This window comes from Musca domestica, unplaced genomic scaffold, assembly GCF_030504385.1.
Source record: "Musca domestica strain aabys unplaced genomic scaffold, Musca_domestica.polishedcontigs.V.1.1 3, whole genome shotgun sequence".
Taxonomy (NCBI): Eukaryota; Metazoa; Arthropoda; class Insecta; order Diptera; family Muscidae; genus Musca; species Musca domestica.
Window position 1 is genome coordinate 26,464,812 of NW_026712299.1, and position 19,091 is coordinate 26,483,902.

At 33.4% G+C, this 19,091-nt stretch overlaps 1 protein-coding gene across 3 annotated transcripts in view; it reads right to left on the reverse strand.

The window, feature by feature from the left end:
* Positions 1 to 11,906, reverse strand: part of LOC101887740 (protein abrupt) — an 87,668-nt gene extending 75,762 nt beyond the window's left edge. The window contains exons 1-4 of one of the 3 annotated variants that reach the window (XM_059124633.1): positions 10,865 to 11,902; positions 8,948 to 9,497; positions 8,517 to 8,786; positions 6,555 to 6,771 (exon numbers count right to left, since the gene is read on the reverse strand). In XM_059124633.1, coding sequence (XP_058980616.1) covers positions 6,555 to 6,771; positions 8,517 to 8,786; positions 8,948 to 9,497; positions 10,865 to 11,388 — 1,561 coding nt within the window. In that variant the 5' untranslated portion in view covers positions 11,389 to 11,902. Of the gene's footprint in view, positions 1 to 6,554; positions 6,772 to 8,516; positions 8,787 to 8,923; positions 9,498 to 10,864 lie in introns of all 3 variants that reach the window. The other 2 variants (XM_059124632.1, XM_059124634.1) reach the window with 2 other exon arrangements.
* Positions 11,907 to 19,091: the final 7,185 nt, after the last annotated feature.

Genomic DNA, 19,091 nt, shown 5'->3' on the forward strand with positions numbered 1-19,091 from the left:
TTAGATTAAAATTAAAAAATGTAGGGGGAGGGGTTAAATCCTAATATTTTGTGAAGGACATTTTAAAATAAAATAAAGGACATTTCCAGAAATAATCCTAGATTTTTTAAAAAATTTCCTGAGGGACAACGGGAGACGATTATGCACATGTCCTATGTTATTCAACAAGGCACTTGGGCGATTTGACAGGTGGGAGATAGAAACTCTAAGGCTATTTTAATAGATCCCATCATCATCTACAAAAGCATTTCCTGCCTAGGCAGGCCATCCTACTTGCTGTACTCTCTATCTCTCTCTCTGTCTCTCTCTCTCTCTCTCTCTCTCTCTCAAAAAATCGTTTCTTCTCGCTTCTATATCTCTCCTATCCCCAAGAATTTTATGCTGCTTAGGATGAGCGCAATGAACCAAAGGTCTCCGAGTGAAACAGTTGCCAACTCCCGTGTAGCTGCGCATTCTTAGACCAACCATGCTCCAAATTTTGCCACAAAATATAGGTAATTAGCCTTCAGCCTAGATAACCCTAATATGACTACATTTTTCATTAACGTTGCGTGTTGTATTGGAAAGGTATAGGAAAAATAAAAAGGAAAATTTGTAGGTAAGTATGTTTTTCCTAAAGAAAACACGAACCTTGTGGCAGTTGCTTATGATTTCTGGGAAAAATGTAATATGTTCATGGGGAGGCATGAAAATATTTATATGTGTATACACATGCACTTAATTACCAAGATATATCTCAATAATATTAAATACCTCAGATTAGTGAAACCTAAAAACATTTCTTAAGCCCTGTCTGCATCTTATCATTGATATTAAGCCATGGCAGCATCTTGTGGTCCTTTGGAAAACTATTTGCCTGGATCACAAAAGTTCATTTGTGATTTCTTCTTCTTTACATATGCCAAATAAACTTTAAATTATGTGGATGCGAAAAATTTGTGGATGGCCGACTGACTGCCTTTGGGGAATATAAACCAATAAAGAAGGCCTCCATGTTTTCTCTTATTTTCAATATGGACTCGAACATGTGGAATAAAATTGAAAAGTTTCTTTTGTGGAAAAACAGCCAACATAATAATGAAAACACTGGTGGTCAGTTTTGTAACGAGAGAGAGAGGGGAAAAAAGGAAAGAAAACAACAACACACACACAAATCCAATATATCAGGGTATTTGACATGTTTAAGGAGTGTTAATGTATGTATGTCTGTCGATGTGTAAGTAATAATAGAAGAACTCGCCTGGGCCTGCTGTTTCTTCTTCTTCGTCTTTGGTAAATAAACTTTACAATTTTAAATGTTGTCTTTACTTAGAAACAGAATAAAATGAAGAATCTCTACAAAAAAGAAAAAAAAAAACTTAACACTCCACCCTCTTGATGTCTCGAAGAAATAAGAAACTTGTCTTCTTTGTTGTGGTTGTCTTCAAATGGAAACCTTTTGGAAATACAAAAAAACTAAGACAATTTCTTTCTATCTTTTCGAGCTAGAAACAAACATTGTTCATTGGCATAGGGGTTGTCAGATTGTAATGACAAATTTAGTAATAAGGTTGGATCGGTCGGTGGTTCGGTCTTGTTTTCATAGGCAGAATGGCCATACATTCGAAAAAAAAGACAACAGAAAACCAAGTTTTGGCAAAGCCCATATTCTGTACTTAAGAAAACTGGTATTTATCTTAGGCACACACATACACATGCATTCGTATAGAGAAAATAGAAAAAAAATCAAGTTTTATTTGTTTTGGTCTGCAGCCTGGCCAACCTCCCTCCCCCTTTTTGTTGGTTCTTGGTAATGTTTCTCAATCGTTCATGACAATTTTTCTTATTTATTTACTGTCAATCTTTTTTGTGTGTTTTTGTTCGTTTTGTGGTTGTGTGTGTGTGTGTGTGTCATTGTTGTGGTTTGCAAAAAACACACAAACTCACAACCTTTAGTTTTGTATTTTTATCAGGGTCCTGGCTGCCACTGCTCCAGCAAACGTGTGAGACTACCATCATGTGTTGTCTCTGCTCACAATTTATTTTAATTTTAAAAATGTTCATGACTTATGTGGCCCTTTTCGGGTTTGTCCTTTATTTCTTTTGGGTAGGGGGGTTTATCTTTCAGTTTTGTATTGGTCTCAATCTCAAGATATGTCCAAGAAAACATATTAAAATTCAAAAGAAAATATTAGTTTTTTTTTTCAATTCGCTCCGGCGTTCGTTTGTTTTGTCATGTGAAATAACAATTGGAAAATCAGAGCAGAGTAGTAGATAGCACAAATGGCATTGTAGCATATGTGTAAATGTGCATTATTATTAAGCAGGATTTGCTATGCTAAGGGAAAGGGGAGGAGGGGAAGAGTTGGGGGAGTTTTGAGAAAAGGGCAAAAATAATAAAATGTTAATTTTGTAATACTCTCAGAACTCTACAACCCCCCCCCCCCACCTTTTTCTCTCACCCTCTCTTTCTCTACGAGTTTACAGTTCAGACTCCCATTTTTTTTAGGAGGACATCTGAGCAATAATCCTTGATTTTAAAAGAATATTTTCTGAGAATCCACGAAAAAAATCGGGGATTTTGTGTTGGCTTGTTTGTTCGGGATACCAGGCTTAATCCCTTTATTGTTGTTTTTATAAAAACAACGTTTGCGTATTAGTAGAGAACGATGGTAATATTTACCAGTGGGTAAGGCAGGAAATATCTAGGTTTCCGTCTTGGACAGACGGACGGATGGACATTATTCTTTAGAAAAAAGTTAAAAAGCCCACGATTAAAATGCCGGTAAAATATGTTGTTGAAAAAAATAGATTTACCCTAAGAAGGCAGGGAATACCTAGGTTTCGGAAAGAGCCATCAATCCTCATCAGTTCCCTTGTTTTCCCAATATCCCAGACAAAACACAGGGGAACTGATGAGGATTGATGGCTCTTTCCGAAACCTAGGTATTCCCTGCCTTCTTAGGGTAAATCTAGTTTTTTCAACAACATATTTTACGGGCATTCTAAGCGTGGGCTTTTTAACTTTTTTCTAAAGAATAATGTCCATCCGTCCGTCTGTCCAAGTATTTTTATAATGAAAGTACAGGTGGCATTTATTGTCCAATTGAGACTAAATTTTCTCCAAATCATTTCTTTGACCCAAGGAAGAACCCGATTGAAATTGATGAGAATCGGACCAAATTGCGATTTCAATTTTATTGGGCGCCATCTGTGTAATATTTGTACAAGTGCGTAATATCTATGCTTCACATTCGTCATATATTTACTCTACAACAATGATAGATGAGTACCAGATATCAGATGCAGCTCAGAAATACCTCTGCCCAATTTTATTGAGATCGGTTCAGATTTGGATATAGCTTTCATACATATATTTTCATCCGATTTCATGGTTTTTCTGCACCAAATGGTTAATATCAGCCCAAAGGGAGTGCATTTAGGCACATCGGTACGAATTCAGCCTACGGGTAAATACTTGAAATTTGGTGAAAATCGGTCCAAATTTAGATATAGCTCTCATATCTATATCTCTCTATATCTTCTTGTGATTTCAATTTTATTGGGCGCCATATGTGTGACATTCGTCCGAATTGGGTGCATTTCGGCACACACGACCAAATTCAGCCTAGAAGGAAGTACTTCGAATTTAGTGAAAATCGGTACAGATATAGCTTCCATGACTCCTCCAATTTGGTGTTTAAGTCTCTCATATTGATATTCGGTACCAGATATCAGATACAGTACAGAAATTCCTCTGCCAAATTTCGATCGAGATCGGTAAAAATTTGGATACAGCTACCAGCTGTTTTCAATTTGATTGGGCGCCATATGTTAATATTTGTCCAAATTGGATGGATTTCGGATTTCCTACTTGAAGTCATATCATGCAATGCTATTTGGTGAAAGTTACAAATGACTTCGTCAAATTTGCTGGAGATCGATTCATATTTGGATATGCCCTCCATATATTAGTTTCCCCTAATTCCAAATTATAACCCTAAACCATAATTCGCATTCAATAAAGGTTCATAGTTAGTATGATCCCTTTGGTGGTGTAGGTTATCATGAAATCAGTCCCGCCCCATACTTTTGATCTTTCTTTACTGGTTTAAATCCTTGAGCTTTGCTATTTTCTAAAGAAGACCTGGGGACCTTCTATTATAAAAAGTTTTTCCTATCGTCTAAGGTAGACTTAGAGGATATACATTAATTTTAGGAAATTTTTATTGCCTATGTGAGTACTAAAGTCCTCTTTTGTCTACAGATATCCTAGGAATTTTCTGTCCTTATTGTCTGTAGAAGACATCGGGGTCTTATGGTTTTGGTATAAGACGTCCATGCCAAGGTCTTTTCTAAGATGTTTTTTTTTTTATAGAAAATCAACAATACTTGTACTGTATGTCAAAGACCTAGAGATGTAACTTTGTTTTTTCGAGACATTTTAGGCATAAGATATTTGAAAGACCATTCGGAGCTTTTTATGACTAATGCATTATCCATTGCATACTTCTGGGCAATATTATGCAAATTGAACACTTGTCACATAATGCTAATATATTTCATTCCCCGAAAATATTATTAAAACATTGTGTATATTTTTAGGAGGGGGAGGGGTGGGGTTGTTCGAAAAAAATATTTGACTATTTCACATAATCCCAAATAGGCAAAAAAACGACAACAACCTTCATTTAATGTCCTTAACTGTTGTTTGAATTACAAATGATGCTATTGTTGGGAATTTTTTTCTTGTTACAGTTGTTGTTGTTGTTTTTTTTTTTTTTGGGTTGTAATGACCATAAAGGATGTGTATGTGGCATACACATGCTAATGGCCGTTAACAGGACATAAGCATAGATATTGAATGTTTATAGATGATGATTAGAGGAACATACACACACACAACATTTCTGGCTTCAAGGAATAAACAAGCGACATGGCATGGTTGGAATCGATCTGTATACACGTTACACATATACGTATATAAATAAAAAACAGCATGTCATCATTGATGGTTTGGAATCAGCCAGGCAGCCAGCTAACAACAACCCCCCAAGCTATGAAAAAAAAACAACCACCTAACACGCACAGATGGACAAAGGACCAAGAAAAAAAAAACACGAATGCCAACTTCGTTTTTTGTTTTTGTTTTTGGCTATTGTCATAAGATGTTATTACTCATAAAACGTATGGTCACTTTAAATAGATGTGTATTGAATATTAAGAGCCACCAAAAAAAACCATATCGACTAAATATCCCTTCCAAGAAGGGGAAGCCGAAAAACGACATAAGGATATAATTTAATGATAAATATGACCATTTAGAGAATAATATTCAGTGTGTCATCACTTGATGCTGGCATTACGATGGCCGGCCAGCAAAGAAATTGCTTTTCAAATACTCGCATTCACCAAATGTCTTCGATGATGGTGATGATTTCGATGATTATTGTTCTTGTTATGAAAATTACACACCAAAAAAATGTGTGTGTGTGTGAGTGTGAGTATGTATGGGTGTTCAATATGATGTGTGTAATAAACATAAACGTAATTTCTTCCATGGTTGTTTTCAAGTAGTTTTCAATGACAAACGAATGTCCTTTCTACGATGCGAAATAGAAATTGAGTTTTTTATTAGATTTCATTACGGATTTTTATTGGGTGCTGCACGGGATTGGTAATGTAGATCACGTCCGAGTAATTTTTGCTGGTGTTAATGGTATAGTTAAAAATAATTTTTATTAGCCCTCGATATTACATAGAACAGTTTTTACTTGGTTTCTTACTCAAAGGATTTTCCATAACAATAAAAAAAAAAAAATAAATATTTTTTTAAATAAAACTTAAAAAAGGGCAAGCATAACATTTAGTTGCTATAACTATTAACTTAAAAAATAATGATTATTTTATATTTGTTGTATAATGGCAAACATTATTTTTTTTTCCTTAATTTTTAATTCGAATTTCAATTACTCACATCTAGTTTGCGCCAATTGTTGTAATTTATCTTCTTTTAACCATTTGCCATTATTTAATTTATTTTCTGATATTTGTTTATGTTTTGTTACTACATGCTTAGTTTCTGATTCATTATGTATTGCATTAATGATTTGTCATATAGTTTGATTTAATTGATATTTTTAAAATGCAAAAAAAGTTAAAAATTTCCAATTGTTTGTAACTGATTTTTTGGTGATTTTTGTTTCAATTTTTTTTATGTACTGAATTTGAAATAATCCATTTTTTTTTTTTTTTTTTTTTGATTTGGTTATGTATGATTTTTGATTGTTTGTTTTTTGAGAGAGAGAGAATTTTGTCAACATAACATCAAGAGGCAAATATATTCAATATATATAAATGTTGTATATAGTATGTAAATATATGTAGATAAATAGAAAAAACAATTGAAAATATAAGAATTATGAAAGTTTTATTTGTTTTTGTTGCCAATACAAATGCTGGATAGTTAGATATGATAGAAAAAAAAATACATTTATGTATTTGATTTTATATTGAAACGAAATAAATTAAAAGAAAAGAAAATGAGAGAAAGAGAGCAAAACTTGTGGACTTACCGAAATCACCACCCATGCCCGAGGGTCCTGGCAGTAGGCCAGGTATGCCCTGCAAACCCAAAAATGCATTGGGGAAGGAATGCGAACGTTGATTGTCCATGGAATCCATTGTACCATCATTTTGTCCATCGCCACGATCTGAGGGTTCAGTGTCGGAGCTGTTCGAATCGTCGCATGCACTTTGACCGTGTAGAGAGCCCATGTCATTGTGTTGTTTCTAAGAGAGAGAGAGAGGGTGAGAAACGAGAAAAAATGTAATTGTTAAATTGAAAGAAAGAAATTTTAAAATATTTTAAAAATCTATGCGGAATATAAAAACGCTTTGGAATAAAAAAAAAATAATAAATTCATCTAATACTTATAAAAATATTAGGAAGGGCAAAATTTTAAAGAGGATCGAACATTTTTTTTAAATTTCAGGTGAATAATTGTTAATTGACATCTTAACCTTTTGTGGGGCAGGTACCAGAGTGAGTGTGCCGATAAATTCCATATTCACATCGGACCTAGCAAGTTTGAAAAATATGGCTTACTTATTTCGCAAGCTATGAGGGTTATATTTATTAAAAATTTTTACCCATTGTGGGGGATGTACCAGAAGGGGTATAAAAATATTGGGATGTGTGAAATTTGATGAGAATCAAATGCTTATTTCGCAAGTTATGAGGGTTATAATTATTCGAAATTTTGACCCGTTGGGGTCAGAAGGGGTGGAATGACAACAACCATCTTCACACCAGATCTTGTATTTATAAAAATATTGAAAAGTGTGAAATTTGAAGAGAATCGGATACTTATTTCGAATTGTATAGACGTTATAATTATTCAGAATTTTGACCCGTCGTGGGAGGGGTGCCAGAAGGGGTGGGCCGATAACCACCATCTTCAGACCAGATCTTGTATTTAAAAAAATATTGGGATGTGAGACATTTGAAGTTATAATTATTCAGAATTTTGACGCTTTGTGGAGGAGGTACCAGAAGGAGTGGTCCGATATATTCCATCTCCACACCAGGTCTACTGAATGTCAAAATATTGGAATACGTAAAGTTCAGAAAGAATCAGGTGCTTATTTCGCATTTTATGAGCATTTTAACAATTCAAAATTTAAATCCCCTAATGGCGGAGGTATCAGAAGGAGTGGGCCGATATATTCCATCTTCTCACCAAATCTTGTGTTGATAGAAATGCCGAGTTTGATAGAAATCATTTTGCGATTTATAAGCTTCATGGTTACTTCACATCAATGTCTAAAATGCGCGATCTGGTTGTCTTTTACGTTGGGCGCCAATAGCAGTGTCTCAAGTTTTATTACTTTGCATAGTATAATTAAACCTTAGATAAGTAGATTTTTATAAGATATATGTTTTTTCTAATTATTTTTGACGCTGCTTTTTATAAAATGTGTTTACGTTGGGCGCCATTTATTTTTCAAAGGTATTGCATTAGAATAGAATATCGGATAATCCCTTTGAGAGTTTTTATGCGCACCAGCCAGCAAGACAAACGGAGGGACACCCCTAGATCGAAACGGATATGGTCCAAAGAGACTTAGGGTCTAAAATCTTTATATTGATGAGTCATGTTTTGGCCCTATCAGATTATTTCAGCTCCATCGGACAATAAATGAGATCATTACGATCAGGCAGATGGCCGGACATGCAAAAAACCGACTCAGAATGCAATTCTATGGAGATCATCAAAAGAAAGTATGGGTCAATTTCGTGTCCTTCGGCAGTTTACAAAAAAATGCCCAAGACGTAAGACCCTGTACCACAATATGGCATAAAATGTTTCGAAACATTCAGATGAATCTTTAATAATTTCAGATTTTTACAGATCCTATATTTTAATATTCTTTCCCTAATCCATAACTTATCAGGTGTTTGCTTTTCAACGCCAATCTTTGAAAGTTCTAAAAATCCAAAAAAATATTTCGCAATTCTTATATGCCATACTCACCTGTAAACCATTTGAATTTTCCAAAGCCTGACCCAGCAACGATTCACGCATTTCACGATCACGGTCACGCGATGTTTCACGGCTGCGATCACGATTACGGGTCAAGGGGTGTTGGCCAGCAACGGGGAAGTCACGATCAATCAATAGACGTTCAGGGCTAATGCCGTGTTGGGCACGAAACAAATCGGCACTTTTGATTCTTTTCTGGGGTGGAGGGGTCAAGTGGTTGTTGCGATTGCTATCCGAATCTGAGTGATCCCAGTTGTTGGCCTACAGGACACAAAATAAAAAAAAAACAAAGGGGAAAAAGAGAAAAAAAATTCAACATCAGTAAAACTCCATAGAGCAGATCAGGACAACTCCTTGTATATTTTTTTTCATTTTGGGCTTGGCCTTGTCTACTTTACTTTATTGTTATTTGATTTTCTTACGGGAGACGCTGAGGAAGCTTTCAATTCCTGTATGGCAGGTGTTTTTCCATTGTTACTACTGCTGCTGCTGTTATTGTTGTTGTTATTATTGTTATTATTATGACTGTTGTTATTGTTGCTGCTGCTGTTGTTGTTGTTGTTATTTGTGTTGTTGCTATTGGCATTACTGTTGTTATTGGTGTTGGTGTTGTTGTTGTTATTTGTTGTGTTGTTGCTGGCTCCGCTATTTAATAGATTATTGAGTGGCGTACTCGTTGCCAGTGACGGTGTCGTAAATGGTGAATTGGCATTTTGACTCAATGCCTGGGTGGCAGCTGTTAGAAAATTTAATTTATTCGTGCTACCCGACAGATTAGTGCTCAATGCATTGCTAAGCGTTTTTGCCACTGGATTTAATGTTGTTGCTGCTGCCGCCGCTGCTGAACTGGCAAAAGGATTGACACCACCGCCATTGACATCCGCCAGACCACGTATCTGTAGTAGATGAGCGGTTTTAAGGAATTCCGGTAAATGTTCATGTCCGACATTCACTTCGCCATTGTACATAAAGCTGGAGGGGAGGAGAAAAGAGGGAAGGAAACAACATTTCAATAACAAATTTGGAAACAAAAGTATAAATAAAAATACATTAATAACCTGAAATATTTCGATTTTTAGACATACAAGAACTAATCTAGGTTTTTATAAAACTTTATCCCAAAAAATGTTCTGTGAGGACTTGAGGATAAAAATTCTGTGAGATGAATCTTTATTGTCTTATTTCGAGAGGGCTTAATAAGAATAAAACTGTGATAAGAGGCCATAGGTGGTATTGTTAAAACCCCTTAGAGATCTCCCGCTTTGGAAGCCATTTTCTCAAATAAATTAGAATTTTAGATTGGGCGCCAATTCGGAGTATTCATTTTTTCTTGATAAATATTTATTTTCACCAATGGATGTGTGGCAGACTTTTAATTTGGGCGCCAAATTCAATTTCAGTGTAATTTTTAACTTTTATGAATTAATTTTAATGTTTCTGAATTAACGAATGTTTTTAAGAACGGGAGCCAATTATTTCAGATTCAATTCTTCAGTTTTGAAGGAAGTTTTTACCAAATTTAACCCGATCTTTATAAAGTATTTATTACGTTGGGCGCCAAATAGAGGTTTACAATAAATAAAGCAATTTCAAAAAGACAAATATTAATCTTTGGACCAAAATTACAGTGTTTTAGAATTGATTTTTCCATTGCCATAATTTTTAGCAAAAGTGAATAATATTCAAAATTTACGTTGGGCGCCAAATCTAGATTTTCCATCTATTAGCGAATTTTGAGAATGAGTTTTACCTAGTTTTCGACAAAATAATGTGATCTCTAATCGCTACGCTGGGCGTCAGTTTCAGTTCTTTAGATTTCATTTCCATGTTCAAAAAAAAAAAAATTGCCAAGACTTGATTAACTGGGCGTTGGGCGCAAAATTCCATGATACATATTTGATTTATCATTTGCTAAAAAAAATTCAGGATGATGATTAATTAAATAAAATGGAAATAAGAAAAATTATATTCTTTGAAAAAATACTTGTTTCCATCCCTACAATTGGAAATCGGATTGCCTTTAACGTTGGGCGCCATTTTCAGATTCAATCTTTTTTTTTAAGAAAGCTTTTGGATGAATTATAATTAATTAAAATGGAATGTGAAATAGCGTTGGACGCTATTTTAATGCAACATAGGACCTCGTTGATTGTTTCCATTAATAATTTTGTCGAATTTTCTAAAAATAGTTTCATATTGGGCGCCATTTTACTACAACTTTTTTCGATATGCTTGAGGAAAAAAGATCTACTCTAGAAATAATAATATAGGTGTGCGATGTGTGATTTTCCCTCAAAAAAGAGCCTCTCTTCTTGAAAAATTGTGCCCCCCCAACTTACCTTAATAGATTTTCCACATCATCTGCGGGTACATCACGCAATATAATAATGGGATGTTCACAGGGATTGGCCTTTAGCAATTTACGAAAGTAGGGACTGCAGGCACTCAGCACAACTTTGTGAGCCGTGAACGAGCGTTCATCACAGGCCAGTGTCACATCGACGAAATCTTCTTCATCGCGCAGATGGCGGAATGAGCTTAGCATTGATGTTTGGTAATCATTCCATTTTAAAGCATATTGTTGTTGCTGGTGCAGTTGTTGTGTTGCACTTAATAGAGAAGCTGTTTGTTGTTGAAGTTGTTGGGTTGCTACTGCAGCGGCTGCTGCTGCGGCAGCCAATTGCTGTTGTTGTTGCTGCTGCTGTTGTTGTTGTTGCTGTTGATCCATTACCGATGAAGGTGCTGGCGATGTGGCCAATGTGGTATTTGCTGTTGATGCTGTTGTGGCAGGCGGTAATGGTTCCATTTTAACAACGCCTGCGTTATTATTCTCTGCTGTTTGTAGCTGTGTTGATTCAGTCATTTGCGTAATGTTGATTTTGTTAGAATGAAATTGTTGTATTGTTATGGTTGTGGGTGTTGTTGTTGGAGTATTTGCCACGGCTACAAGGGCCAGTTTTATTGCTTGATTTTAGGTTCTCTTTTTTTCAAAATATATATTTGTAATTTTTGTTTTTGTTGTAAAAGGGGTTTTGGGATTTTTTTTTTTTTTTTTTTTTTATGGGTCTTCTCTAAAAGTCAATAGTTTTTGTGGGCCATATGCAAACTATGCCAAGAAATTAGAATTACTTGTTTTTTTCTTGTCTCTTTTGTTTAGTTAATAAAGGATTTCATTTTAAATAAACATCCATATTTAGTTCTTTTGTCCATAAGATTGATTTGTAGATAATTTGTTTGTTGTAGTTGAGGATTCAAGGTTGTTTTTGGGAGGACTTCTTTCCTTTTTTTTCAAAGATTAGGTTTCAATAAGTGGACGGAATTCTGAAAGTAAATAGAAAAAGATAGAAAATTAGAAATTAGTTTGCATAATCTTTGGAAATATAACAAAAAATAAAAAAATACGTTGGGCGCCACTTGATTGAGATAAAATATGTATTTTTGTGTAGATCAATACAAATAATAAAAATTGCACATAATCTGACAATTTTTAAAATAAAAATGTTTGATTTTTCCATTGGGCGCCAATAGGCCTATGAAAAACACCATATAACTTCAATTAAAATATTTTTATTAGGTAATTTCGAAAAAAAAAGTAAGTAATTTTTACTCAAAATACACTTGATATTTCATCAAACTTCTTTATATGTCAATTTCTTTAAATGATATTTACGTTGGGCGCCAATGAGATATGTATTTCAAAAACACCTCGCTTTTGAAACTTTTGGCGCCAGTTTCATGGCTTCAAATTCTTTTGTCCTTTACATTGGGCGCCAGTTTCAAAGCTTAAAATATTGTTCTTAAACTTGTTTGTCATTGGAGTTCAGAATAAAGTGTTTTCAGCGATTTTTTTTTTTTTTTTGGGAGTCATTTTTACTTCCCATACACACCACATAATCTTAAAAATAGGCTTAAAGAAAATATTGCCTTAAAGCTTCAACGTCTGAAAATCGCCTTTTTACGTTGGGCGCCATTTTGCATATTATGTTTTTAAATGGTTTTCCATTACAACTCAAAATTATTTTTTTAGGTTTGGCGCCATTGGCATGTTTCCTACAACCCGCATATTTTGTCACCCTTTGTTTTTGTTATATAATATCATTAGCTTCCCATACCTCAAGATGTTACTGTCCTTTATATTAGGTGCCAGTTTCGTGGCTATAAATATTGATCTTAAACTAGTTTGTTAATGGAGTTCAGAATAAAGTGTTTTCAGAGATTTTCTTTTTGAGAGCCTTTTTTCCTCCCAAACACACCACACAATTCCCTAAAAAAAGCTTAAAGAAGGTATTACCTTAAAGCGTCTACACCTGAAAATCGCCTTGCTTTTTACGTTGGGCGCCACTTTGCATATGATGTTTTTTAAATTGTTTAGCAATTAAAGCTCAAAATTATTTTTTTTTATGTTGCGCGCCATATATACCGTATATTTTTCAAAAACACGTTTTGAGAACTGTTCTCTTTTAAGGACTAAGTGTCTATACCTGCCCCTTTTGCGTTGGGCGCCAGTTCCATTGCTTCCATTTTATTTTGTTTGTTTTAATTTATTTACTTTTTCTTGACCTAATTTAAATTTAATTTTTATTATATTTCGTCGGATAATTACTTGAAAGTTAATTTCTTGGCCTAAGGCCATTTCAATCAAATCGAACAAACAAAAAACCTAAATATGTAATGCGAAGACATATGGGAAACTAATCTCACAAATGCTATTAAATCGAAAGCCCGAAAAAGACGAATCAAGTTTCTCTAAATTCGAATTAAATTAAAATGCATCAAAAGACAATTAATCACTCGGGGAGGACAACACCATAAAAACCCCTCTCAGCAATTGCGTGAGTTTAGGCGTCTGCCACATATGATGGTCCAAAACAAAGATCCAATCTCGAATTTGTAGGCGCCAATTGCAGGTACTTTTTGATTTAATGTTTCTACTTTCATGAACATGCCATTGAGACAAGAAATCAATGTCGTGAGGTTTCCCCAACCTCACAAAGGCACCCAAAATAAACAATAACAACAACAAAAGTAATTACAACATTTAGAAAAACATCAAGAATGCGTGTTACATGATAACTGCCCACATTTCTCCGTTTTTCAAAAAAAAAAAGGAAAAAGGGGTGGAAATTCCATGCAAGACGACAAGTGTTTTCAAGATGAATGACTTTATAAATATTTTGATACTTCTGGGCTCTTTCTCCCTTTTGTGAGGCAGAATAAGATTGAAGCACTGAACATGAAATCTAATCCAGGTACATGCAAGAGATCATGAATATATTGTAATCGTTATAATTACCATGATCATCTGGCGTGTACAATGTACAAGTGTGGCTTTGTGTCTGTCTGGACCAGCAGCATTTGATAAATTATCAGACATCAATAATGACAGTAAAGTAGGTAATATCTCATCTAAGATTAGATGAGAAATTCCCGTAAAAAACAATGAGAAACAGTTAGCTATTATGATCATGAAATTGTGGTAGAAGAAAGCTATACACTTTATTACAGGCTGATGGTAAGTACACTTATGATAATAAAAGTGGCCCCTGGCTACAGGTTACTAGTTGTAAACGTAATTTCTTCACTAAAGTTTGCATAAGATCAATGTAAAACAAATTAGAGAAACAGAGATTGTGAATATTTAAAAACAATTCAACAATATCTGAGCCTAAAAAACAATGATTGTCTGTTCATATTACTTTTTCTTATATTTTTTAATTCAATAACACGATCTGATATCTATGATATTTTTAAGATGGATACTTCTAAGAAAGATGTACCAAATCACCATTAATATGTTGTGGGTAACTGGAATAGTTTACGAGATATTATGACAGCAAAGTTCCCAACGATAGATTTAATGAAATTTACAAAAAGCAAAATATTAAAGCCGGTATCTCATAAACCTTTGCGAATAGCGGAAATATATTAAAGACAATTTAGTGAACCTTGATAAGCTCTATGCATCAGCAATCAGTGTCTTGAAAATTGTCTCATTAATTTATCTTTCTTTCGAAAATAATCCTTTACGCAAAATAACTTAAAATTTTGGAATATTTCCCATTAGATTCGGGAACACAATATATACTGAATGCCTCTATATCTGTTATGTAGAAAATAGTTCTGATCAAGATAAACATATATTACTTTAATGCCTCTATAATATCTGTAAGAACTCATGAGATATGGTCAAAATAAAGTTTTACTCAAATAATTAAAGAATATTTCACAAACATATTTTTTTCGGCCAATAACTCATAAACTACTAAAGATATTTAGACGATATTTGGGCACTTTTGTAGAACAACGCAAGGTGAATACAATTTACTTTAATTTATCATTTATATATTTAATAATTCTGGAGATATGGTAAAAATACAGTTTTCATAAAATAGAGACAAAATATTTCGCAAATATATTTTCTTTGGTCCATAACTCATAAACTATTAAAGATATTGAGAAGACATATGAGAAATTTCTGTAGGCTCTGATGAGCTCTAATCAGTATCAGAAATGAGAAAATAATTACATTCATAATTATGACATTGAAAGGAAATAAACTATTTACGCCAACCAATTGAAGAATTTGAATAATTGTCCATGAGCCTGACGACGAAAAATATTCTAATTAGAACACTTTTTTCTTCCGTGATTAGTAGTAGTAGACACCTCAAATTCCTCTTAAATTTCTGTCAATATCTCAAAAATTTCGTGAGATAGGGCGCAAACAAAATGTTACTCAAGTGAAGATCGTATATTTCAAAAATATTATTGGCTTGATCAATATCTCGGAAACTATTCGAGATATTGTAAAGATGTAAATTACATTTTTGAAGATTCTGGAGAGCTCTATACAGTAATATCAAATATAAATAGAATTTATCCCTAAGTATAGTTTTGACTGGGAAAAAGTTACATGCTCAAAATGGGTGATAAATTGGCAGGATTTAAGAGATCCTGCAGATAAATTTAATTTAGAGGTTTCTTCCTATTTTATGTTTTTAATTCATAGTACCGATCTAGAGGCATAAAATTGTTTTTGATGTCTTACCAATAACTCCAATATTTTGTAAGATATGGCTCAGAGAAGATTGTACACAAATGAAGACAGAATATTTCACAGATAGATTTTGTTCGGTCGATATCTCGTAAACTATTAGAGATATTTAAAAGATGTGAAATACATTTTTGAAGGTTCTGATGATCTCCATCTACGGTAAAAACTTCAGAATAATTGATTCTTAAATATGGTCTTGGTTACGAATAGTCCACTTACGCAAATTCTGTGTGGGATACGCATGTCCTCTTTGTCAGACTTAAAACGAAATGAACACTTGGGTTGTATTCATTTTTCTTTTGATTTTAATTTTACATATCAGGACGAACATTATTTTCTTTAAGATCATATTAAAATCTATAATAGTTTTGGAGTTATGGTGTCAATAAAATTGTACACTAAAGAAAATAGAAAATTAAAAAGATATATTTTATTCGGTCGATATCTCATTAACTATTATAGATATGTTGAAGATGTCAGAGACGTTTTTGAAGGTCCTAATGACCTTAATACAGCAGTAACAAACATTAGGACAATTGATCCCTAATTGAGGCATTGGCTGGGAATAGACCACTTACGCAAAAAAGGGCTAAGGATGGGCATGTCTTCTATGTCAGATTGAGGACAAAGTCAACACTGGACTGTCACCATTTTCCAGCTTTTATAATGTTATAAATCAAGGGGAACATAATTTACATTAAGATTTATCTAATATCTCTAATAGTTTATGAGTTATGGTGAAAATAAAATTCTACTCTAAAGAAAACAGAAAATTCCACAAAATATATTAATTTGGCTGATATCTCATGAATTATTACATATATGTTTAAGGTGTTAGAGGCATTTTCGTTCTGTTTATTATATAATATCAATAATTTTGCCATGAATTTTATTCCTAGTTCCATTCAATCACTTTAGTTCCATGCCCAAGAGGGCACTCTTCACTAACGCACAGAAAAACCTCAAATTATGGCTTATCATTGTTTTGAAATATTTACCTCTTTACAATTTAAGCCATGATTTGTAGATATTCAATTTGTTTTACTGCCGATAGTTGTTGCTTATGGTAGCTCAAAAATCATTTGCCATAAAAACAACAACGATAACAACATACGAATTTAATTGATTTGCATTTATTAAAAATTATTACCAGCAGTTAAACAATATTTTTGTTGTTGTTTCTTTTCGATTCGAAATCATAACTGGCTACTTGTACATCAAAAATATCAAGTGCTTGGTGATCCGTACAAAAAGAAAACTTCAACTAACTTGGTTAGTCTTCAAGATAATTAATGATCTCTCTCCACACACCATGGATGTGAGTGTGTGTGTCGGTGAGTAGGAAAGTACATCAATTTAAAAGGTATATTTGTGCGGATCTTGCTGTGAACAGCAGCATTACAGTAATCGAATTGTTATCTCCATTAATGTTGATGCTGCTGCTGCTGCTACCACCAGCGTTGTTTCTCATACCCAGATGAAGGTGATAAAGTTCATCCAAAAACAACAAAAAAATCCCCAAAAATACCAAACCGTAATGATCTTCGGAAGCCCAAGTTCATATTTTGGGGTTACAAAAAAAACAACAACATCACAGCAAATATCCCAAATCACAAAATATCCGATCTTGGGCATAAATAATTGTTAATCGTTTTTAATCATAACCAGTAGATACTTGTAATTAGTTTTAGATCTTAAACTTCTGTATTAGCCAAGGTCAATATAGGCCCGGCATCATTTATCATTTATAACATATGGCTACAAAAAAGACGGAAATTTGTTTTCAAACGAAGAAAAAAATTTTTTGATATGATAATTAACGATTTGAGCTAATTATTTTGTTTTAAATTGTAGAAAAAATTAACAAATCATCAGGAAACAGCTGTTGTTTTAATAAAATCCCAAAAGTATGCAATATAAAGCAACAATTTAATAAAATTCCAAATGAAGAAGTAGACACTAACCAAGGATTTCTTAGAAACAGTATACAGATGATTTTCAAACATGTGATTTCCCAAATATGCTCCTGAAAGTATACACCATAATGCGTTGTTTGACCAGTCGACAAAGCAAAAAAAAAATAATAATTCCAAATGAAGAAGTTAACCCCGGGGATTCTGAGAAACGCTTGCTGCCGAAATGTATTTCAAAACATGTGATTTCCCAAATATGCCTAAAAGTATACACCAAAATGCGTTTATTGACCCATTGACAAAGCATTGAAGATGTGCACCATAATGCGTTGTTCGACCAATCAACAAAAATGTTTCAAAACTTCCAAAGGAAGAGGTAAACACTTACCGGGGATTTCTGAGAAACACTACAAGCCAAAATGTATTGCAAAACATGTGATTTCCCAAATTCGCCTAAAAGTATACACCATAATGCGTTTGTTGAGCAATCAAATTTATTGATATTTTTTTTATTTAAAACTTCCCAAGCTCATTTCGAGTATCTAACTGAAAATTTAAATTTACTTTGATGTTGGAAACAATTTTCTATTTTTTTTTTTTTTTGCTATTTTCTAAAAATTTCTAAATTAAAATGTCAATAAAGCCGAATTTTAATGAAATAATTAATTAGATTTTTGTAGAATGGCCAACTATGTTAGTCCAGCGAAACAAGTGCATTTGGCAAACCACATAGATAACAAAATCACGACGGGAAAAGGTAACAGCATACATACATATGTGAAACTACAAATCCAATCAAATTTAGGGAATATGCCACAACACTCTGTGTGTGTGTAATGAAGTTAAAGAATACAGCAATTTGTGAACATTCAAAAAAATAGACAATTTTGTAATTTGAAAATGAGACCACTTCAAAATGGTAGGAAAGAGAGGTGAGTTGTTTTAAATTGCAGAAATCCCCTCATATTAAATATGTTTTTCAACTATTTAATATCAAGAGGTATCTACATCAAACTGAGTAGTATTTCATTCCGCACCGTCCAAAAAACCCCCGGTCCATTTATTGCCTTTTCAATTGTTGAAAATAGATTTTCGCCAAACATACAATAATAAATTGAATAATTTGAAGTAATTAGTCCACAGCTAATTGTATTAATGATTTATGTAAATGTCTTATTGCAGGTCGTTCGGGCCTCACAAATTTATTCGTCTTTTATAATAGCTGGGTGGCAGACTGACATACAATTGTTGTGCCGCGATTTTTCGTTCCAACACACAGAATGTCAATTGACAATTTTATGAATTAAAAGATGTCATGGAGGAGAAAATTTGATTCATTCCAGAATAAAAGCAATTAGATATTAAGACAGAAAATTAATGCAATAAAAAATTTAATTTTATATTTAAATGAAATATCGCAAGAAAACACTAATTTTATGGAGAAGTGGAGATAAATTTTATCTTGACCATAAAAATCTTCCCCAACCCTAAAACTATGCAATGTATTTTGTAAAATTTGTTAAAGAGGGAAAAAAGGGAACATAATTACTCTGCAAACAAAAAACTATCAAAACATCAAACTCCTAAAAAAATTGTCTA